Source organism: Chelonoidis abingdonii, chromosome 1, assembly GCF_003597395.2.
Source record: "Chelonoidis abingdonii isolate Lonesome George chromosome 1, CheloAbing_2.0, whole genome shotgun sequence".
Lineage (NCBI taxonomy): Eukaryota > Metazoa > Chordata > Testudines > Testudinidae > Chelonoidis > Chelonoidis abingdonii.
In genome coordinates this window covers 69,739,491-69,762,909 of record NC_133769.1, presented here as the reverse complement: position 1 = coordinate 69,762,909, position 23,419 = coordinate 69,739,491, and the positions used below count along the sequence as shown (strand labels likewise).

General features: G+C 41.7%; 1 protein-coding gene across 3 annotated transcripts in view; it reads left to right on the top strand.

The window, feature by feature from the left end:
* BEST3 (bestrophin 3) overlaps positions 1–23,419 on the top strand; it is a 32,593-nt gene that overhangs the window by 6,585 nt on the left and 2,589 nt on the right. The window contains exons 1-6 of one of the 3 annotated variants that reach the window (XM_075066382.1): positions 1,632–1,685; positions 9,231–9,385; positions 10,123–10,200; positions 10,665–10,817; positions 19,237–19,317; positions 20,710–20,861. In XM_075066382.1, coding sequence (XP_074922483.1) covers positions 9,236–9,385; positions 10,123–10,200; positions 10,665–10,817; positions 19,237–19,317; positions 20,710–20,861 — 614 coding nt within the window. In that variant the 5' untranslated portion in view covers positions 1,632–1,685; positions 9,231–9,235. Of the gene's footprint in view, positions 1–1,631; positions 1,686–9,230; positions 9,386–10,122; positions 10,201–10,664; positions 10,818–19,236; positions 19,318–20,709; positions 20,866–23,419 lie in introns of those variants that run through there. The other 2 variants (XM_032796556.2, XM_075066386.1) reach the window with 2 other exon arrangements.

The following is a 23,419-nucleotide window of genomic DNA, read 5'->3' as shown; positions in this document are numbered from 1 at the left end:
AGAGTGAGGATGAGAGAGTGAATTTTAAAAAAGTATATATATTTTTTTTTACAAAAAAAATTTTAAAAGATTTTTTTATTTAAATTAAATATGTTTATTTTAAAACAACCCAATTTAAAATTAAATTTGAAATTCTTACAACCTATGTTAAGGCCTAAACTTGCTATAATCTAATAAAATCATTTTACATTCAGTTAAATGAATAATATTAAATATTACATCCTTGCTGCCAAAGTTTCAAAGAAAGTCAAACCACTGAAGTGGTGGATGTCATTGGCTAAGCACTTGGAACCAGAATTTGTTGAACTGCTAAAGCTTTTGACAGCTTCATTTCAGTTTATTCAATTAATACAGTTGATTAACTAGTTCATTCAACATTAAGGAACCAGTTGGAAGTCAAAATAACAGAAAAACTTGACTTTCTCTTCCAATCTATGACTAAAACTGAGGTGTGAGAGGAGGAGATCTACTAGTTCTAAAATATTGAAGGACATGGTGACCATAAAAAAATCAGTTCATTGTCACTGAATTAGTTTTTAATGCAAAATATGTTTTGATAAATTTTTTTCCCTTATGTATCCAGCACACTTAAGGCAGTTTTATTTAACTAATCAAAAAAAAATTAATTCTAATATCCATCCAAATAGAGATTGACACAAATCATGAGTAAACAATCATCATCCAGTAAATAAAAAATGCACCATTCACCATTTTCTAACATAATACAAAAATAATAAATAAATGTGTACAAATATAGTATATTCTCCTCTTTAGCAAAAAAAAGTACCACATTTGTTGTAAATGCTATATTTAATTGCAAATCAACACAATTTAATGGTTACTAACCAGTGATAATTAACTCTTCTTTAGGAAAATAACTAAAAATTCCAAATGCTAAACAAAATTAAAATCATGGTTTAAACCATGATTTTAATCTGTTTGATTTAAATCAATCCACCCTGGAAGCTGGGTTTGGGAATGGTACCTGGATCTGTTGCCTGGTAGCATACAACATCATTTATTAGGAAACAGGCCAGCCCAATCGGTATTGTCATTTTTGTATGGTGCACGGAATAATGAGATGGCATCTTTTATTCCTTCTCTTAGGAAATGCCCTTTTCTAATGTTCTGGTGACTTAGTTCCCATGACCACCACTACACCTCATAAGAAATGGGTTCCCCCCACCATCACTAAGAACATATATTATCCCAGTGTCTAACAAGGAGCATACACATGCTTCAAGGCAGGAGCTAGTCGCTAGCTAAGCCAAAATAAATTTCCTTTCCAACCTCCCTGCTGCACAGTTAAGTGCATGCTGTGGTCTTATAACTTCTTCTGAAGTATTTGGAATTGGCTGTTGTCAGAGACAGGATACCAAACTAGATGATGACTGGTCTGTTCTGACAGGGAAACTCCTGTGTTTGTGTTCCTTCTACGGTGTCTTGTAAACTGTATTATTTTGGGAAACAACAGTAAGTTATTGATGTTATGCTATGTTAAAATATGTTGTATATACACACATGAGAATTTTAGAATATTTAAGAAAAAACTCCCAGTCTATGGCATTTTTCTTATTGACAGAGCCAGCTCAGGCTGATGTCTTCCTTTTTCCAAAATTATGTTGAATTTTGAAATCTTTTTCCTAGCATTTTTCAATAGCAAGTTGTTTACCTGAGCCCGAGAGGTCAGTGAAGCTTTTGTCATTCCTCCAAGCCAACTACTCTTAATACACACAGCGCAGGAAAATTACAGCAATTCCTGCAAGCTAATCCACCTCTGCCTCTCTTTGCTAAAGACAGTCTGTTTTTAAAGATACAGTGTATGAGTACTGTACATACATTGCCATAGATTGGTGTTTCTTAACAGGTGGAGAAAATATTCTACCATAGTGTCCCTGAACAAGTCATGACAATATAATCAACATTATACATCTGAATATATCTTGTCCCACAAATATTTCACAGCTACAGTACTGAACATTTGAGGTGAGATTCTGCTAATCTTTCTCATGTTGAGTAAAATACAATACTCCATAATTAGTCCCATTCATAGTTAGCTATGGCTTTGTGGAACAGACTACTTGCTGATCCTGCATTCAATATAAGCAATGGTAGCAGAATCTGACCCTTAAAGCGCATCAGTAATTATTGAAGCCACTTGTGCCAATTTTTCATCTCACTGTCAAACTGAAAATTGTTAAAGCAAAAATATTGCTACACATTTGCTTTTCCTGCAAGCATATTTCATAAATTCATAGATTAGATTTTAAGCTCAGAAGGGACCATTATGATCATCTACTCTGACCTCCTACATAACACAGGCCATAGAATCTCATCCAGTGATGCCTGTCTCAAGCCCATAATGTCTGTTTGAGCTGTAGTGTACCTTTTAGAAAAATCTAAACAGGGCCATCCCCAGGCCCCAGCGTGCCAAGTGCATGCTTGGGGCGGCATGCCGTGGGGGGCACTCTGCCGGTTGCCAGAAGAGCGGCAGGCGGTTCCGGTGGACCTCCTGCAGGCGTCCCTGCAGAGGGTCCGCTGGTCCCGCGGCTCCGGTGGAGCATCTGCAGGCGTGCCTGCGGGACGTCCACCGGAGCCGTGGGACCGGCGAGCGGCAGAGCGCCCCCCGCGGCGTGCCACTGTGCTTGGGGCGGCGAAATGGCTAGTACCAGCCCTGGATCTAAAGAGTGCAAGTGATGGAGAATGCTCCATGTTCCTAAGTAAATTGTTCCAATGCTTAGTCACCCTCAACTGATAAAAATTTGCATCTTATTTCTAGTCTGAATTTGTCTAAGTTCAGCTTCCAGACATTGGCTCACATTATGCCTTTTTCTGCTCAAGTAAAGAGCCAAAGAAATCCCTTCCTCACTGAGGTGCTTGTAGAGTACAAGTCACCTCTTAACCTTCTCTTGGATAAACTACATAGACTAAGCTTCTTAAATCTCTCACAGTAAGGTGAATTTTCCAAATCGAAAATCTCTCTTTTAGCTCTTTGTTGAACTCTTTCCAATTTTTCAAGATCCTGTTTGAATTGAGGAGACAGTATTCCAGTAATGGTTTCACTAATGCCACAGACATAGGTAATACGCCCACCCTCCTCCTAGTTGATATTCCCCTGCTTATGTATCCAAGGATCGTGTTTTCTCTGTTAGCTACAGCATCACCCTAGGAGCTCATGTTCAGTCAGTTACCATGACCCCTAAGTCCTTTTCCATGTCACTTCATTTCAGAATATTGTATCCCAACTTGTAAGATCTACAGTCTTTGTTCCTAGATGTATGACCTTGCATTTCAGTGTGTTAAAATGCATGTTGGAGGGCACTTTAGCAAGTGATCTAGATCACTCTGTATAACTTACCTGTACCCACCATTATTTACCAGCTTTGATTTTTTATTTTCTTCCAGAGCATTGTTAAAGATATTGAATAGCTTTGGACCAAAACCAACTATAAACATCCCCATTGAATGATAATTCCCCATTTACAGTACTTTTTGACATATATCAGTTAGCTAGTTTTTAATTCATTTAATATGGGCTACAGTGATTTTGTATGGATTTTGCTCATGGGTGGTGCATCATGGAGACTGGGGGAGGCTAAGCCTCCCCAAACCTCCACTAATGCTCCCTGCCATGGCCCCGGACTGGGCCACAGTGGGGCTCAGGACTCCTCTGACCAACCAGGGCTCGGGGTGGCTCAAGTGAATGGACCAGAGGCGGCTCAGGTGGGCGGGCCAGGGCTCAGGGCAGCTCAGATGGGCCTCCTCCAGCCGTGGAGGGGGACTCAGAGCTCCTTTGGCCCCAGTGGACGAGAGTGGGGGGAGGGGAGGGGTGAAGTGGGAGTGGGGCCTTGGGCAGAAGGAACAAGGCAAGGGGATAGCCTCCCCAAATCGGGGGTTCATACACCACCCGTGATTTTCCTAATTTTTCAACAGAATGTCACACAAGACTAAGTCAAATGCCTTACACACATCTATGATACCAATACAGTTACCTTTATCCACCAAACTTTTCTTTTCCTCAAAAAATTACATTGTTTATTTGAAAAAACCTATTTCCCATAATACCATGCTGATTGACATTAATTATGCTATCATCCTTTAATTCTTTACTGATTGCATCACAAACACCTTTCCACACTTTTACCCAGAATTGCTATTGATGCCAACACTGTACTTCAAAAACGCGGGACAGACCTCAGTCATCCCAGTCTTGAATTGAGCCCCTGGGGCAAGTCTCTTCTCCCCATCCTTCCGAGGGCCTCTGAGGGTATGTCTACACAGCAACTAGACACCCAGGGCAGGCTCATGCCAGCCGACTCAGGCTCATGGGGCTCGGGCCGTGGGGCTGTTTCATTGCTGTGTAGACTTCTGGGCTTGGTCTGGGTACTTCAGAGAACACAGGGCACACTAAGCCAGGCAGAAGCTGCAGTTGTTGGCCTCTGCCTGCAGCAGCACTGTACACTGCCGGAGGGTGGGGGCGCACGAATGGTATGGCCTAGAGAAAGGCAGCTGCAGCAGGAGACTTCACTGCAGCCAGCAGCAGCAGCACTATTTCAGATTTCAATGGGAGGGGCAGTTATCAGTGGGGGTCCAGAGACAAAGGGGCAAATGGGCTAAATTTGAGTGGTGTTGTGACTCCGTGCACCAGGTCAAGTTGCCAACCGGTTGCAGCGCCACTCCATCCTGGATTTCAGGTGCTACACTAACGCTCCAGACCACTCCAGCGGCACTACTTCCCTGGCTGAATATGGGATAAAAGGTGTCCCACACTGATTTAGTAGTAGGGTAGGCAATTTTTGATTTAAATAAGGGATATCCCTTATAATACGGAACTACTGGCAACCCTAATATCAGCTTAACTGGCCTGTAGTTACCTGGGTCATCCTGTTTACCCTTTAAAATATTTGCACACCATTAGTTTTTTTCCAGTCTTCTGGAACTGTCCCAGTTGTCCAAGATTTGCTAAAAATCAGTATTAATGGTTCATGAGCTCCTCAGCCAATTCTTTTAATAATCTTGGGTGCAAGTTACCTAGTCCTGCTAACTTACAAATGTTTTCCTTTAATAGTTGCTGTTTTACATCCTCCCTAGTTGATTGAACAGAAAGTATTTCCTTTATCACTGGAATGAAAATAACAGTTCAGGACTACTTGGAGGCTTGTTTCACCATAACCTTCATCAATGATTAAACATGATCATACTGTAGCAATCCAGTGCACTTGGTGATAAGGACAATGCTCCCTGCCATTAATGTCGCTCATAAAAACTGTTTAATCATTAATGGTTATAAGCATAAATATCTTAACTTTAAAAATACTGGCTGTAGCTATTGACTAGAGATAATAGTCTAGTCTCCAGTGGTCTGTAACACTTTGGTCTAATTGCGGTTGTTGGGTTTCGTGTGTGGGTGCTGGGTGGTGCAGGTAGCTTGTGATATCCAGGATCTCAGACTAGATCAGGGGTGGGCAAACTTTTTGGCCCAAGGGCCACATCGGCCTTGCAAAACTGTATGGAGGGTTGGGTAGGGAAGGCTGTGCCTCCTCAAACAGCCTTGCCCCTGCTCCCTATCTGCCCCCTCCCACTTCCTGCCCCCTGACTGCCCCTATCAGAACCTCCAACCCATCCAACGCCCCCTGCTCCTTGTCCCCTAACTGCCCCTTCCTGGGACTCCTGCCCCAACCGCCCCCCCAGGACCCCACCCCCTATTCAAGCCCCTCTTCTCCCTGTCACCTGACTGCCTCCGGGGACCCCATGCCCCTTATCCAACCCCCGCCCCCTTATCATGCTGCTCAGAGCAGCAGAAACTCACAGCCCCACCCCAGCCAACCCATGCTGCCCGAGGAGCAGCAGGTCTGACGAGGCTGCGGGGGAGGAGAGATAGCGTAGGAGGGGCCGGGAGCTAGCTTTCCCAGCCGGGAGCTCAGGGGCCAGGCAGGATGGTCCCGCGGGCCGTAGATTGTCCACCTCTGGGGTAGATGATCCCATTGTTCCCTTCTGGCCCTTATGGGTCTGTATGTTAGTCTCTATCCCTACTGATTGAAACATCTTTTTCATTATCTTGTAGCGGCAAGCAGGGCCAGCAGAAAATCAAAAGCTCTATAAAATGTTACAGCAGGTTCCATGATTGTGCCATCAGATTTTTTTGGCTACTGCTGCTTTTTTATTATTAAGACCACTAAAGCTGGCTGCAGAACTGCACAGACACAGTATTCCGTTGTCAACTGGCAGAACATTTCAAAAGTGCTGCATTTTCCTGTTGAACTCTCACTTTGTTGACTCACTGGAGGATATTGGATACTTTTCTTTTTTACTCACCAAAATCAGTAGCACATGTTCTAGACACCTTTTCAATACAGAGCTGTAATATTACTGTGCTTCGTGTATTATTACAGTAACTGTAACAGAAATTTAACGTGCAGTTACGCCCAGCAAAATACTACTTTAAAATATCATGTTCTTATTCAACACAGCTGCTCCTATCTTATCATCTTACTTTACGTACAGAACTACGTTTTTAGTATCTCATTTCTTTTTATTCTGTACTCATGTACCATTAGGAAAACTGGAACTGAAGGTCTGATTGCAAAATCTGTATTACTTGTGAGAGTCAAGAAAAAAGATACAGCTTGATTTTCAAATTCCAGATTGAATTTGCAGCATTTAAAGTCTGAAAAAACATCATTTTCATTTCAACTGAGAAGATTTTATATGGAAATTACTAAGAAACAATAAACCTCATGATGGCATATTTAACCAGTCACTCCTTCAGATATCTCTGCATTTTAAGATTGCCAAACTACTGATTATATTTATAAGTTTACCCAAAATACTGTAACTACATGACTTGTATAGACTAGGGCACAGCTCTTTGCTAGCTCCTGTATTGCCAGGTTACCAAATGCTGCCTGTCCTGTTAGTGATTGTAGAGTCTGGGTCTGCACAACAAAAGAGAGTTTGCAAAAGGCTCTCATGTTTGACCACAAATTACCCTCTCAGCATAGAGCTTTATATCAGGTGTCCTGATATAAATTGACACAAACATGGCAAAACTATCTGGCAGCATCCCTACCATACATCTTCATGAGCAGTAAACTCAAACAATACAACCCAAACTGAGCAACTCCAATGTTATCCCAGCCAACTTGTTTAAAGTGCTCATCCTACATAATCCCATCTTTACCTAATTAGCTTCCACAGGGAGTACCTCCTTAAATTGACTCTGAAGCCTGGCTGGGAATTAACCCCCCTTCCACCTCAGCCCCATCCTGCTGTCTGGCCTGATGTGGCCTCCTCCTAGGGACACATTAAAATCTGTTCACCCTGTTACAAAAATATAGTGATACATTAACGCTGGGATACCTTAAATGGTGCAGTTATCTTGTACACATGGAGAATGCACTAATTAGTTCAAGCCACTTCACCTTTCTGCCTCTGTTTCCCACTCTATCCTTGTCTGTCTCGTCTATTTAGGCCCCAATCCTGCAAACACTTAAGCATGTGCTTAACTTGACTCCCAGTAGTAAAATTAAGCATGTGTGTATAATTGTTTGTAAGACTGGAGTCTATGTGTTTGTATAGTCACTAGCACAATAGAGCTTCAGATAGCAGTTGGGACCTCTAAGCATTACCATCACACAACTATTTAAAATAAGAACCACTTTTTTTGGTTACTTAGTAAGACTATTTTAGCTGCAGCATTTTGAACAGAATGGAAACGTGAGAGCTAGAAAGCGGGGATATTGCAATAGTCAGGGTGAGAAATAACTCAGGCATGAAGGAACCAAGGAACCAATCATTTCCTTCATGGTTAGTTGTTTTCTGAACTCTTCAAATGTTTATAGTTCACTTTTGTTTACTGTCAGTTTCTAGTAAATTTCACTTTCTGGTTCTCAGGCAGTAGCACAATGCAGGGATGAGGAGGTTACAAATGCTGCAGGGGGGTGTTGACTGGTATAAAATGGTTTATAATTGTAAATTAATGGAAATAATTCTATTGTTCTTAGAATTAGTAAAAAATTGTTTTCCCCAAACCTACCTTTGGGACAAGCTTTTACCTGACAGTGGCCAGGGCGAGATCACTCCACTGCATGGGGAAAATATGAGGTTCCCAGACCATTAATTGAGTAGGTAGAAGTGGGGAGAGGACAGTGGAACAGGCATGGAGAGGTCACCTTCCTAATCCAGAGTATCCACTTTCTGAGCAATGTCCTCTTGTTTCTGGGCCAGCTCTGGGGCTACCCTGCTCCCACATCCACTATATGCACAATGCTACTCCAGTGAAGCTATGCTGCTAGAGACAACCCTGGCTCCACCTCCTTCTGCCCCTGGAATCCCAATATCCTTCTAATTGGTGGGGGAGGGGATTGCAGGTAAAGTGAACCCAGAGATTTGGGATTTCTGAGCAGAGTTCTTTCCCTCCCTTAACACTACTGAATAAACCAAAAGAAACAAAATCCTGCTAAGAAGCATTTTAAGGGCGGTAAATCCATTCGCCATTGAATTTGGTTTACTAAACACATTTTTATTCATTATTGCCCATTCACTCCTTTGAAATTTTAGTGAAAATTTATCAGAGTCAGAAGCTTCTGTGACCCACTATAACTTTCAACAAGTTTTAAGACACCACAAGAAGCAATTACCGTTGAATGATAATCTTTCAATATTATTTAGTTTCTTCTTGTCTAAAAATAGAACGTTAAATCAGAATGATGTGTGTAATACTAGTATATACAACTGCAGTACTTCAGCAGCATCTAAGAAAATATGCTCATGCTCCGATACGTCTGTTAGTCTATAAGGGGCCACAGGGCTCTTTGCTGCTTTTACAGATCCAGACTAACACGGCTACCCCTCTGATAAGAAAATAAGTTATTTTTAGACTAATGTATATTATATGAGAGATCTAGCTTTCTATATAAACCTGGAATTTTATTTAGGTAGATGTTGCAAGGAGGCTGAGGCTCTATATTGGGAAGCTGGGCCCACTACAGAGAAGAATGGGAGAAGGAAACTAATGGGGAAAGCTATGAGTAGAGTTCAGTATAGTTTTATATAAATACTACACAAACACACACACACACACACAAAGTTCAGAATCATTCTGGTGCATGGAAATTAATGTTCCATAAAAATCTATTTCAGTACTTGAGCTCTCAACAAGGGAACCAATAATTTGTAAACTAACTGCACCTTGGGACGCTATGAACCAGCTATTTTTCTTTTGTAAACAGGTTTTATGACAGCAGATGAAAGAAAAAACTTTGATCATCTTAAGTCTCCCCATCTTAAATACTGGATTCCATTTGTCTGGTTTGGAAATCTAGCATCTAAGGCACGAAAAGATGGTAGAATTAGAGACAGTGTAGACCTTCAGACACTGATGAATGTAAGTAGGAAAAATAAATCTACAGAAACAGATACTGAAATCACTATGCATTGTCTGTTCACCTATATAACTTTAGCTATTACATACAACTTTCCAATCTTTTCCGCCCCACCTCAGTGGACTTGCTCTAGATTTATACCAAGTGTGTTTGTCTGGGCACATACTATGCATAAAACCAACTCCATCACCAAGTGCTTAATGTGACAATATTTATATACATGAGAGATAATTGACTGAAATTCCAAATCAGTGAGCAAAATTCTGTTCTCACTTTCACTCCTATAAACTGAGAGTAACTCCACTGTAGTTAAAAAACTCCCAAAAGATGGAGAAGTTGTTTATCTTTAGGGGGCTTATTATTTTAATTTAATTTTTTTTTAACAGAAACAGTCTGCCCATATATACCATGAAACAATCAATAACCCTTTTCTGTAATGTAAAACATATCCTCCTGCCAATATCCCCGGACAGCATACAAATTTGAAATAATGGAACAAGAGAAAATTTGTTAAGAAGCTAAGCATTCCACCAAGCTTCCTAAGTCCATTGTACAACTGAATTTTTTAATGTGTTGATGATCTATTGAATATTATTTATCATATCCATTTCTAATTCATTAAATTTGGTGCAGACAGAGTATACTGTTTTACAGCCTTTCATTTATGTTAAATGAATTGTGACAACCCTATTATTATTTTGGAGCGAATATCACACATTTTGTTTTGTTTCCTATTTAGGAAATGAATAAGTACCGGTCTTGGTGTAGTCTTCTATTTGGTTATGACTGGGTTGGAATTCCACTGGTCTACACACAGGTACTGAGCTATTACCATTCCCAAAATTTGGACCAAGATTTTCAAAAAGAAAAACTTAATGTTAGATTCATAAGTCCATATTTAGGCACCCACATAAGTGACCTGATTCTCAGAGATGCTGAGCACTCTGCAGCTGCCATCTTGGACATGGTCTCTAGGATGATTGTCTGGCCAGACATTTTACGTTATGTTTGATGTGAAGGTGCTGTGTGGTTTAAGAGGCTGGGAAGGTACTGGGAGGTTTGATAAGTTGAGGTCAGGTGGGTTATGAATTCTTGTCTTGTGTTTCTGCTATACCCATTCCCTGGCTACCAATAGATAATGTTGCCATTTTATTTGTAATGTCTATCTATAATATTTTAAAATATTATTGTGTTAGGCACCCAGCAGCCTTTGGGAATGTGGTGCCTTATACATAAAGAATGATTATTATATTATTTTAATGTAGCTTTTATTTGTTGCAGGTTGTCACTCTTGCCGTCTATACCTTCTTCTTTGCATGTCTGATAGGACGTCAGTTTTTGGATCCTGAGCAAGGATATGTAGGACATGACTTGGATCTTTACATTCCAATCTTCACACTGTTACAATTCTTCTTTTATGCAGGATGGCTCAAGGTAAGCTATATTTGTCAACTACAACAACACATAATTTGGTGTTGATTTGGCTACATCTTTGGGAATAGGTAGTAGGTGAAATCCCCTCAAGTCAGCTCAAGTCAAGGGGCCAGATTTAAATTTGTTGTAAATTAATTGAAGCTTAATGGCGTTACATCAAAGGATAAATTTATCACAAGGTGTCCAGTGGCTGATCTTCAGGAATAGCCTAGAAAATCATCCATTACATTTTCAATCGACCCAAGGTGGGTCTTACAATAAGTGGGTTGCAAGAAAGGGTCAGGATCCTGAAAGTACCTCCTGTGAGGAGATGAGCACTGAAAATTCCCACTGAAGTACGGCCTGGATCCACAAAGAGACAGAGGTATTGTAATGCTCACTTTTAGGCATTTAGAAAATCAGAGGCACAACAATGTGATCCTCAAAGTCTAAGTGAGGTGCCTCGGCTTCCTATGTGGGAAGAGATAGGCAACTAAGAATGCTATCCACAAAACCATCATGTTAGGTGAATCCCTACTAAGCTAGCCAATGGGAGATGCTGACAAGAGGGGTGTGTCCGTCATTTCTTGTGGGAATACATTAGGCACCTGCCTCACTCCAATAAAACAGCCGAGGAGGAGGTGGTGCCTACTGTACGTTTTATACATTATACGTTTTAGCCCAGTGGTTAGAGTACTCACGTGGGATGTCAGCCTGAGGGGCAGAAAGGATTTATAGAGGGGTCCAAAGAGTGCTTTAACCACTGAGCTATTCTGATGTGGGGTTCTCTCAATCTCACCTGTCAAAGCTGTTCCACTGTGGCTAAATAATAACAGAGTAATTGGGGCTGGGGGACTAGCCACAGAGTCTCTCACCTCCCAGGTTTGTGCCCTATCCACTGGACTGCAGTCATTCTCTCACTCTCTGTCTCTTTCTGACCCAATGACCATTTAAGTATGAATCCAAATTGGAACAACTTCAACAGGAGAGACTGAGGGAGCCCCAGATCAGAATTTTCCATAGCTCAGTGGTTAATGCACACTCCTGAAAGGTAGGAGACCCCAGTTCACTTTCTGCCCCTCTGCCTGAGGGGGGAATTGAATCTGGGTCTCCCACAGCTCTGGTGAGTGGACTAACCACTAGGCCAGGGGTCGGCAACCTTTCAGAAGTGGTGTGTCTAGTCTTCATTTATTTACTCTAGTTTAAGGTCACATGCTAGTAATACATTTTAACGTTTTTAGAAGCTCTCTTTCTATAAGTCTATATTATATAATTAAACTATTGTTGCATGTAAAGTAAATAAGGTTTTTAAAATGTTTAAGAAGCTTCATTTAAAATTAAAATAAAATGCAGAGCCCCTCGGACCCGTTGCCAGGACCCAGGCAGTGTGAGTGCCACTGAAAATCAACTTGCGTGCCACCTTCAGCACACATGCCATAGGTTGCCTACCCCTGCACTAGGCTAACAGTTATAAAGGTGGCAGTAGGAGCAGCAGAAGATTTTGAAAAGGCCATGATCCAGTAGATGGCCTCTGAGTAGGGTGACCAGATAACAACTGTGAAAAAAATGGGACAGGGGGAGGGGGATAATAGGTACCTATAAAAGAAAAAGGCCCAAAAAACGGTATTGTCTCGTTAAAAACAGGACATTAGGCCACCCTACCTCTGAGCACAGTTACAGGATCAGGCCCATGGGCAAGATAGGTGGAGGAATACCTAGCTGCTCTCAGTTCATGGGTCTCTCTGGTGTTTAGATGGGAGATGGATGTCCAAATACCTAGAAGGAGGCATCAGTGCACATGTCCAGAGGCAGAAACTTCAGCATCAAGGGAACTTTTACACAAAGAATTTAGGCATTGAGTAAATATAGGAGCCTTCAGAATTCGGCAGCAGCCAAGCAGAATTTTTCTGGATAACAGGGTGCCTAAAACTAGGACCTAGGGCCCAGATCTACAGAAATATTTAAGGTCCTAGGTGCCACTGAAATCAATGAGAATTAGGTGTCTAAATACCTCCGAGGATCTGGGCCTAGGTGCCTAAATCTGGGCATTAGGTTCCTACCTACCTTTGTGGATATGGGCCTATTATCCTTGCAGAATCAGGACCTGGGAGTTGGACAATAAGATGGCCAAAGAAGAGTGAAAATTTAGGCCATGAATTTCCTCCCCCTCCAATTTTGTGTCCAGTTGGGGAGATGGTGTTGCAGAGGTGGAATGGGGTGCAGGGCTCTAAACCACTTGTTTTGCTTATGGTCAAAGTCAGCCTGCCTTGTAGAAGCCAAGTTGAGTTATCCACTTTCGGGTGGCAATAAAATAGTGAGAAGTGGGTCAGGGCTGCCTGGGAAGGGGGGCGGGAGGGGCAAGTGGGGCAATTTGCCCCAGGCCCTGGGCCTCACAGGGGCCCCCACGAGAATATAGTATTCTATAGTATTACAACATTTTTTTATGGAAGGGGTCTGGAAATTGCTTTGCGCCAGGCCCCCTGAATCCTCTGGGCAGCCCTGAAATGGGAATTCACCCACAAAAGCTTATGCTCCAATACGTCTGTTAATCTATAAGGTGCCACAGGACTCTTTGTCGCTTTTTACAGATCCAGACTAACACGGCTACCCCTCTGATAGCTAATATTGACTACACTACTAGCACCACATGAAGCAGTTCATTAAAGAGCAGAGTTGCAAAAGAAGTTGGATTTTTTTATGGCCATTGTTGTTGTTATTGTTTTTAACAGATCAGTTAACATCTCCTCATTGGGTGTGTACTTAAACAATTAAGCAATATTCTCCCTGTTGATTCTTGCCCCTGCAATTAATAACAAACTAGCTTAATTCAAAGGGAAAAAACTGAAATGAAAACTCAACCAGGCAGTATTAAGCAAATTCATAAATTAAGCCCAAGAGTCATGTAAATCTCACTCTTGCTTTGTTAAATCATTATTGTAAGCTTTGAAAAGCTATTTGACATTAGCACAATGATAAAAATTGTGCAAATCCAACCAGTTTTAGGGCCTAATATGGCAAGCCCTCTGGGGGAGTTTTGTAAATGGAGAGAATGCAGGGTCAGTCCTTTTGTCTGCAAGCATTTTCTTTGGTTTTGATTCATGCAGGTAGGCCCATGCCTATGTCTCAGGTTCAGAAGGACTCTGAAACACAGAGTCAAAATCAGTCAGAATTGTCACATTGTACCTGGTTTCATGTTGAAACCATGTGAGACTGAATCTTTCCATAAATCATCCCAGGTTCACTCCAAAGGTTCACAAACCGTTTGTAACCAAACCACGCCAAGTATTTACAGTTTCACTGTCATGAATGTTTTGTGCAATTCTGTGCTAACACATATACCGAGCTGCAATGCAATAATAAATACCAAAAAAACCCAACACGTTATGACACAACTCAGCAAAACTCTGAAAATTCAGAATTAAGTCTTACATTCATTCTTAGAAGAAATAGCCAAACAGTGAGTGTTGGGGGGTTTATTATTGGTTTATACCACGAGCTTAATGCTACTTTAAATTTAATGACTGGGATGGCATTTAAGCTCCTTATTTTCTTAAAAATAGATTAAAAAAAAAAGAATAAAATCATTCATTGTAAGTTATCAAAAGCATGGACTTCATTCTCTTACCTTGGGAAAAATCAATGGCAGTTAATCTGATCCTGCAGTGGGAGAATCAGGTACCTTTTGTTTTCAAAGGTATAAATAGTTGTGTATGTATGTTATAATACACACTTAGGAGTAGAAACACAGGCATCTTTTGAAGGTGCAGAAACTCACCCTGTTAAATGCATTGATGGGACTTATTCTGTATTGAGTGTTCTTCAAGATTTTATTGATAGTATACGAAGGTTAGTTAGTATATTGTTAGTATATAAGGTTTTGTAGGATGTTGTATACTATTGTTACTATACAAAGGTTTTATTGTTAGTATACAAAGCTAGATTGGGCCAGTCTTCCTGAGTCTGCTGCACTGCCTCTAATTGTTGCTTACGAACAGTGGAATTGGAACTCTAGATTGTCCATCCAACAATGTAAACATAGAAGATGAGAGATGGGCCCTTCACTTTTGGAATGCTCTTTCCCTTAATCTATACCAAAGTCCATCTGTAGCACCTTTTCTAGTTGGGCTCAAGACCTCTACTAGCTTGGCCCTGGCAACTTCAGATATAATTTTCATTATAAAAATCACTTTATGTCAAAACCCCAAAATGCAGTGACAGTCTGCATAAACTTAATTTAATAACAGAATAAACAAAAAGAGGGGCCACTGGACTGCTTTTGCAATTTAAACAAAGCTGCCACTGAATTTCCAGTCTGCTGCTCCAGAAGTGCCATAGAATCCAGGAGGTTGGCCAAATATAAATCCTGTTTGCCACAAAGTCCACAGGGCCTTCAACGGGATTACAGATAGTCTCGAACCACTATTTTGCAGTTCAATAACATAAACGTGGCTAAACTGATATCTATTCTTAGGCTGTGCATCTGATTTGTTACATATACCGTATATGGGACAAGGTTTCCCATCACATAAGACGGTTGTCCCAGACTAATTTATAATCCATTCAGTTGTGATGGTCAGTAATCCAAAAATAGATCTTCGCTGTACTGCACTGCATTCATTTTCAGAGGATGATCTCATGGGCTACATGCTGGTGGCAGGTCAGCCAGTCAAAAGGCCACAGCTGAGGTTTTCCCAGCCACTGCCCCTGAGGGTGCCTATCAGCTTTTGTTAGGTGCCGGGCGTGCTGTGGGGTCACTGACTTTGAGCTAGCTGAGGAAGTGGCTCCACTTAGAACCCATGAGACAGTTTGTTCTCAGGTTTATTTCTATCCAAACAGCAACACAGTTATACTTGCAATGTTAATACCACGTACCAAAGGCACCTCTCCCCTCCTCCCTATCTGAGTCTGGGCTTTTAATTCTCATCTTCTCCTAGCTAGTGAATGAAACCCAGCTACAGTTTTCCTGTGGCACGATGTAGAAAAATCTTGAATATATGGCAAATACTGTACACAGGAAGTGATTCTTATTACTATTGTTAGTTATTTGTATTATGGGAGCATCTACTGATTAGAGCCCCACTGAATGGGGGCTATACAAACACTTAAGAAGAGACCCTTTCCCCCAAAGAGCTTCCAATCTAAGCCCTAACTCTTGCAATTTACTATGTGCAGTTTGAGTGCTGCACCCACACAGAAACCCATTGATTTCTAAGGGGCTCTGAGAGGGCCCAGCAATTCAGCCCCAAGCTGTAAATTGCAGGATTGAGGTCTAATTAGACATGACAGACAAACAATGGGAGAAAATAAGTATTTGTCTCTCCATTTTACAGATGGGGAATTGAGGCACAGAAAATTACGTGACTTGCCCAAAGTCAAATGAAATCTGTGACAGATTTGGGAATTGACTTCCAGTCTCCTGGGTTGAGGGCAGGCCCTTAACCACAAGACCCCCATACACTATTATAGCACAAAATCAGTGGGGAGGTTGAAAGGGGAAGGAGCCTTCTCTACACAGCCCAAGCAAGCAAGATTTGGGAGAGTGACAAAGACCATTGGAGATCCTCCTGGTTCATTTATGACACCTAGACCCCTAAAAGTCCCCTAAGACTCCCAGTCACTAACACATCCAGTGCTCCTCCACAGAGAACAGCTGAAACACCAGAGTGCCCCTCTATGATAAACATATATTATAGATAAACACACATGTTCTGTTCATTTTCTCTGAAGCACCTGGCATTGGCCACAATCAGAGACAGGATACTGGGCTAGATGGACCATTGATCTGACCCAATATGGCTGTATACAGCCCTTCTTTGTAAGTGGAGCATTCCAAAGAAAACAAAGGCCACACTGTGGAATTCTTTCCAAAGTTAATACAAAACCTGACCCTGCCTGGGGCTTTCTGGGATTGGTACGACTTCCCCCGGGGATTGTTCACACAGGCTTTACCATATTAAAGCCAGATGTTTGAAAAGAAAGAGCAAACATAAGGGGGAAATGATGTGCCATTTGCCCCTTTCTCTAGGAGAAACCCCTCTGGTTCTCTCCTGGCTCTGAGGGAAGGAAGCATTATATGTGCCTGGTCATCTTCCCAGCAAAGCTGTCCATAGCCCTGTACTGCAGTCCTGACTTTCCCGTGGGCTACAGGCTGTTGAGGGAAAGGCTGGCAGGAAACACCCCCAGCTTTAGGGCAAGTTCCAGCCCATCCTATTCTTGAAACTTCAATCTCAGGTCCTAAACCCAGAGAACAGTCTGAGTTTCCCACAAATTTCAAATCGTCTCCAGAGATCTCTTCCTCTCCCTGTGACCATGTCCCCCATCCTACAGATACGTCTTCCTTCAGAAAAAAAAATGGAGAAGGTTATTGCCAGGTCAGGCGGGTTCCTTTACCAGCCAATTGCAAAGACCTTGTCCCAGCCCCCAGCCTCACACTGCCCAATTACCATCACTACAGAATGGGATCCCCCTGCTTCCCTGAAGACCAAGCCTTCAGGCTCAACTTAAATGATTTCAAAATAAAATTTAAAATAATTTGGTCTGAATAAAAACAAAATGTAGAGTCTGTTTTCTGTTTGCAATAAACAAGGTAAGACGACACCCTGGCTTTCATTGCATTCCATTTTTAACGCAGCGTGCTTGTCGCGACTAACACCAGGCTAGAGAGAAACTCTCAGTATGACTGGGGTGTGACTGCGAGCTCAACAATAGCTACCCCATCCCGGGGCCATGCTAACCAGACCTGAGAATGGAAAGGTGATGTGACTGATTTCCGGGAGATTCCAGCTGCGTTGTTTTGAGTAGGGTAAAAGGCTATCATAGACAGTTGAGAGGGCTGGTCCCCTGAGCTGCTTTTTAGACAGTGAGGCCATCAATTGGCATTCAGTTGCCACGCTGATGACATTATTTGTGCAGGGAGGACTGCATGAAGGTTCCCATCCTCCTCCCCTTGAGCAGGCTAATAATGGGGTGCAAAGCCTTTAGCTGCAAAATCCCCAGTTCAAATTCAATCCAGGTCACCACTAATCAAATGTTATTCCAATCATGTAGGTGTTGGGTGACTGTGTTGGGGCACTCCTGCACCCCAATCTGGAGAAAGCTAACAAGCCCCTCTGGGCTCACCTGCTATCAGACAGGCACACCTGAAGGGTCTGCGCAGCTGGAGAAAGCAAGTTTAAAAGGAGTGCTTATCACAGGAAAAAGTGCACTGGGGGAAAGCTTCTGTGCCCCAGCAAACTGATGCTTGTTCCAGAGTCACTGAGAAGGGAAACAGCTAGCAAGCCTCTGCTGCCCACAAGGACAAACCAGACCTTTATAAGAAAACCAAGAGACTAAACACCCCCATAAATGGGGCCCAGAAAGGCTAGACTAAAGCTCCCAAGTGGGGAAAGGACTTTTAAAGGGAAAGAGATTCAAACAGCCTGACTGTGATCCTAGAGAGAGGCCCAGCTTATCACAGAGACCTACATGGAATGGACAGAGGGTCTCAGTATAGTTCCTAGGACACTGGTGTCTGCTTTAGAACTACCACAGTTGTGACTGACAGTACCACAAGGAGAGGATAGCTCAATCTCCTCTCTAAATGTGGGTCCCCAGACCAATTTGAGATAAATTTGTTGGGCAGTGTGGGGAAAGCGTCCACTAGCATTGCCTAGGTACTGTGTATTTATTCTACAGATATACAGATGACTTCATTATCCAGCGAGACAAAGTGGGTGAGGTAATATCTTTAATTGGACCAGCTTCTGTTGGTGAGAGAGACAAACTTTTGAGCTTACACAGAGCTCTTCTTCAGGTCCTGAAGTAAGTAAGCTCAAAAGCTTGTCTTTCTCACCAACACAAGTCGGTCCAATAAAATATTACCTCACCCACCTTGTCTCTCTAATATCCCGGGACTGACACAGCTACACTTCATGATCCAGGACAGTCAATCAAATAGCTCTCATGACTGCTAAATTCAAAGCTGGGATCTAGAGGTGAACATTCCCTGTGTTCAGAGTACAGATCTGTTTTGGTTCAGGCCTACCTTTATGAAATACAGATATTGACCTCTTAAAGGTACCTCCTGAAGATGTAGTGACTTAGGGCTGACTCTGCTGCCCGTTGGGAATAACTTTGCTAGTTATTTGGTGCAGAAGCCTGAGATATGTTAATTTTATCACTGCAATTCCATGTACATTAAGATCTGTATTACCTGTAACCAAACCAAAGAGGGATCAGAATTAATATGTTGACATTACCTAAAATGCCAAAGTACCTACACAACTTAGTCAGTGCAGCTAGACTGGCAAAACGTCACAATGGAATTCATGTTGGGGGAAACAAAGGGCATGGGAGAAAGAGAACATGAAATCTTAACAGTCAGCCTCTTCTAAGCCATTTTAAGGCAACAACATTAAGCTTTGCATATTGGCATTTATTTGGTCTGTGATTTTAATTGTAGGTTGCTGAGCAGCTTATTAATCCATTTGGGGAAGATGATGATGATTTTGAAGTAAATTGGTGCATTGATAGAAATTTGCAGGTCAGTATTTTTTGTCTCTACTTTCCCCTCTTCTGCTTTACTGCAATATATTCTAAATGTATTCCTTATAGATCTGGGACTGAGTGTTATACAGCGAGTGGGACTGAGCGTTATACAAAATGATTCTTTACCCAAAGTGGATCATATCTCCAGAATCCTCCATGTTTAGTTTTTAAAGTCAATATATTATTAATACACCATTTCATATGCCTTTGTCTGCTGGGGAAAGGATGCAAAGTGAAGACACCTGAGCTGCCCTCTAACCACAAGTTCATTTCTCGTAACCCTGCCTGTACTCACCAGTTCAGCCATATAGGAGATCCTGGAAAGACTACTCTGAACCAAATTTTGTTCTCATTGACCCCTTTGCAAACTCACTGAAGTCAATGGGGTTGCACCAGTGTAATGAGTAGCAGATTTCAGCCCTTTATTTGTACAGAGCAGGTAAATAATTTACAGAAGTCAGCACTGCCAAATCTTGGTGATGAAATTATTCCTACATTTCTGATGGCACAAATGTGACCCTACCACCCAGGAGAGTAAGGGCACATGAAGAGTTCCATTACTTCCCTGCATGGGCAACTCACATTGCAGGTAGCAGAACAGGAAGATGACCAGTTTCTATGGGGTCACCACTCCAGAGCAGGTGTGTAGCGAGTGGAGGTGGAGGGAGGAGGCACAAGGAGTAAGGGCAACCTTGGCTCCACCCCTCACAGTGTGCTGGCCAGCTCAGCTGAGCCAGCATCATCAGAGAAGTATCTGCACCTGATGCAGGGTTCTGAGTCACAGTCTTGGCCATTCCTGGGGGAATGCAGCTAAATACAACTTGTTACAAAGTCACAGCTGAGCCCTTTATTTTTACACATGTAAGTCGATGGTACAAGGCTGTCCACGTGCTCTGTTGGGAATATTTTTTAAAATATGGACAACGTTTGCTTAAAGGTTCCTCTATGTGAACTTCTGCATAAGAAACATCTCTACAAATAGCACAATAATAGTCCTCAGACATTTCCTGAAAACATGGCACATCAGAGAATCAGTGACCATGTAGCTAAATAATCCAGTTAATAAGAATGCTTGCTGGAAAAGTTAATTCTTTATCATTTGTGATTAAATGTGATGTAATATGAAGGGAATTGTTTTGCAAACATATGGGGCTCTATCCCATTCTAATTAAAGTCAATTACATTTGTTGCCATTGTGGGAGCAAAAATAATCTATTTTAGCTTTTTATATAGTGCTTATCAACATGGATCAGACCTGTAGCCACTATGTACATTTTACATAATTTCCTAAAACGTATTTCCTAAAGAATATTTCCCATATAGCAGGAAATAGTATATTGTGCGCAAAACCATATTTAAAATAGTGTAATTACAACTATGATCCCAGGTCTCTCTTCTGGCTGTGGATGAAATGCACATGAACTTACCAAAGATGGACAAAGATATTTACTGGGATGATTCAGCTGCTCAGCCACCATACACACTGGCAGCTGCCGATTACTGTATTCCATCTTTTCTTGGATCAACTATTGAAATGGGGTAAGTAAAGCTGCCATCTTTTCATGATGTCATTAAGGCTGCAAAAATGTGTATCCAGTCATCTTGAAGGCCTATGGATCTTTAAATGTATATCATGCATAAATGTGACTTCAAAGTTGAAGTTCAACATTTAAAAATAAAGAGGCTTAAAAATATGTGATGGTTTCTTTTCATATACACAGAAGTGTACAAATTCAACACCTGGGAAAGCTCAGTGGCCATTAGAAAACTAGTGATTTAAATGATCCTTTTAGGAGAGTGACACAACTTAGCCCTTTGGGTTTTTGTGGTATTGTAGCAGTATAAAAGAGCATAAACCAAAGAAGCAGCAAGGTTTTTCATAGAAATTTTCAAGGTACTAAATCCTCTGTGTCCATGATACGATTAACACAATACCCGTTTATTTGCTTGTTTCTTACGCAGACACTCCCTCTCTTCTTGCCGGGTAAGATCATTCCAGACTTTTGGGAGATAAACTATAGAAATGGTTTTATGACTTTTCAATTAATAATAATCCAGATTTGTTTTCTTGCATGTATACCAACCCTATTGCAAAGACCCAGCCAGAGTACATGACATTGCTGGTTGTTCTGGCACTCTGCATCTACACCATGTAGTGTATGTGTAGCTACCTGCCACAGTGAAAAGCAGGCTGTGTCCGCTCTGCTGTCTGTAGCTACACACATCAGCAAGGCTCTGGCAGAGAGGAGGCAGCAGGGAAAGGCTGTTTTCCCTCCTGCTACACCTTTTCCGCACTGGTGGAGTCTTTTCCTGCAATGGAGAAAGGCTCCGGCAGTGGAACACCACACTGGTATTTTTAGCACTGTAAATGGAAAGGCATGACTTGGGTGAGTAGAAAGCTGTGTAGGGTATGTATTCACATACACGCCGTTCAGGAGTGTTTATACTTTACTCACCTAAGCCGTGTCTCTCCATCACTGCTATTTATACCTGTGCTGAGCAGTATGTACACTACACACTGCCAAAAGAAACATGCAGTATAGATGTACCCTCATAAAATACGGTGACAGGCCAGACAGAGCATGAAAAGTTGAGTCAAAACACATATGATGTGCTCTATGTAAAACAGACCGGTGAACATGAAGAATATCCTGTCCCTTAAAGAAGCAAACAAATACTAGAGTTGGTAGAAATTTTTCCTTTGAAACTCTTTTAAAAAATAAAAGTGGCTTTTTCAAAACCTAAAACTTTCATTTTTTTTCAAAAAATTTCCAGTTTTTCACTGAACCCAGAAAGGTTGACATTTTTGGAGGGGTTAGGTATTTTTTCTCCTTAATCCTCTTTCTCTCTTCATCTACTTTTTTTGCCACAAAATACAACAGGAAGAATGATGTTCGGAATGTTTTTTTCCTACTTTTCCTTCGTCAACTTTGGAAAAGTTACAGAGTAGCAAAAGGAAAAATGAAGGGAAAAAACACACCTTGGCCATCATTTGATGTATTGCATTCCGTGAAGAGAAAGGGGAAGGAGAAAAAAGTGGAAGGGGGAGACCTAAAATTCAAACTTCTGATATTTTTACTAAAACAATTTCATGAAAAAAATAAAAAAAAAAATTGTTCCATTTTAAATCTTCTGAAATTCTGTATTTTTCCCCAAACCATTTCTCCATTTTTTTCCAACCAGCTGTAACAAATATAACAAGGTGTCCATCAGCCAGAGTTCAAAACCAAGGTCTAAAGGTCTAGCTTGTGTCAGCCAAGCCCAAAATAAATATCTAAAGCATGGCTCACGTCAGCCAAATTCTAGAGAGGAAGAAGATTCACCTCTTCGACTTCATTCTAGCTCTTCTCCTAGGGACAAGTCGATCCTCCCTGGTGCCCTCTGCCAAACTAAATCCTCTGCTGTCACAGAGCATCCATTTATAAGTACTGGAAGGAATTAATCAATCCATCAAAGTTACCATGTCCATACCTGAAATCCCTGCTCTCAGGACAGTCAACTGTGACCCTTCTTCTAGTGTTTCCTCCCATTGTCTTTACACCCCATGGCAAGTACTAAATGTGCTCCACTCCCGAAATGGTGTGGCTGCTGTAACTCATCATTAACTTCAGAAGTCAGGCAGAAAAGCAGAAGCTAATGGGTGGGATTTTCAAAAGGACCTAAGAGACTTGTAGCACAAGGCCCATTGACTTTCAGTGGCACTTCTGCTCCTAAATCACTAAGGCATTGTTGAAAATCCTGTTCAGTGCTTAATTTGTAATGTGAGAGGTGTCGGGGCTCAAGCAATTAGGTGTGGGGGCTCAAGCAGTTTTTTTACTTTCATAACTGAAGCAGCAAGCCCAGCAGTGCCGGAGCTATGAACTATCACGCCTAGGGGTGCCAGGGTTATGAATTGCCAAGCGCAGAAGTGCTAGGGCTCCTGGCACAGTTAAACACTGTCCACACTTCCAGGAGCATCATTAACTTTTGCCTGAGACTCTTCCTGATAGAATGAGGAATATATTGCATAGAGCAATTGTTCTCCTCCTGCCCCTGCAAAGCTCTGATCATGTGGAGCTGCTATTGAGGTGCGTTCCACTGTTCTAAGACAGGAGGGA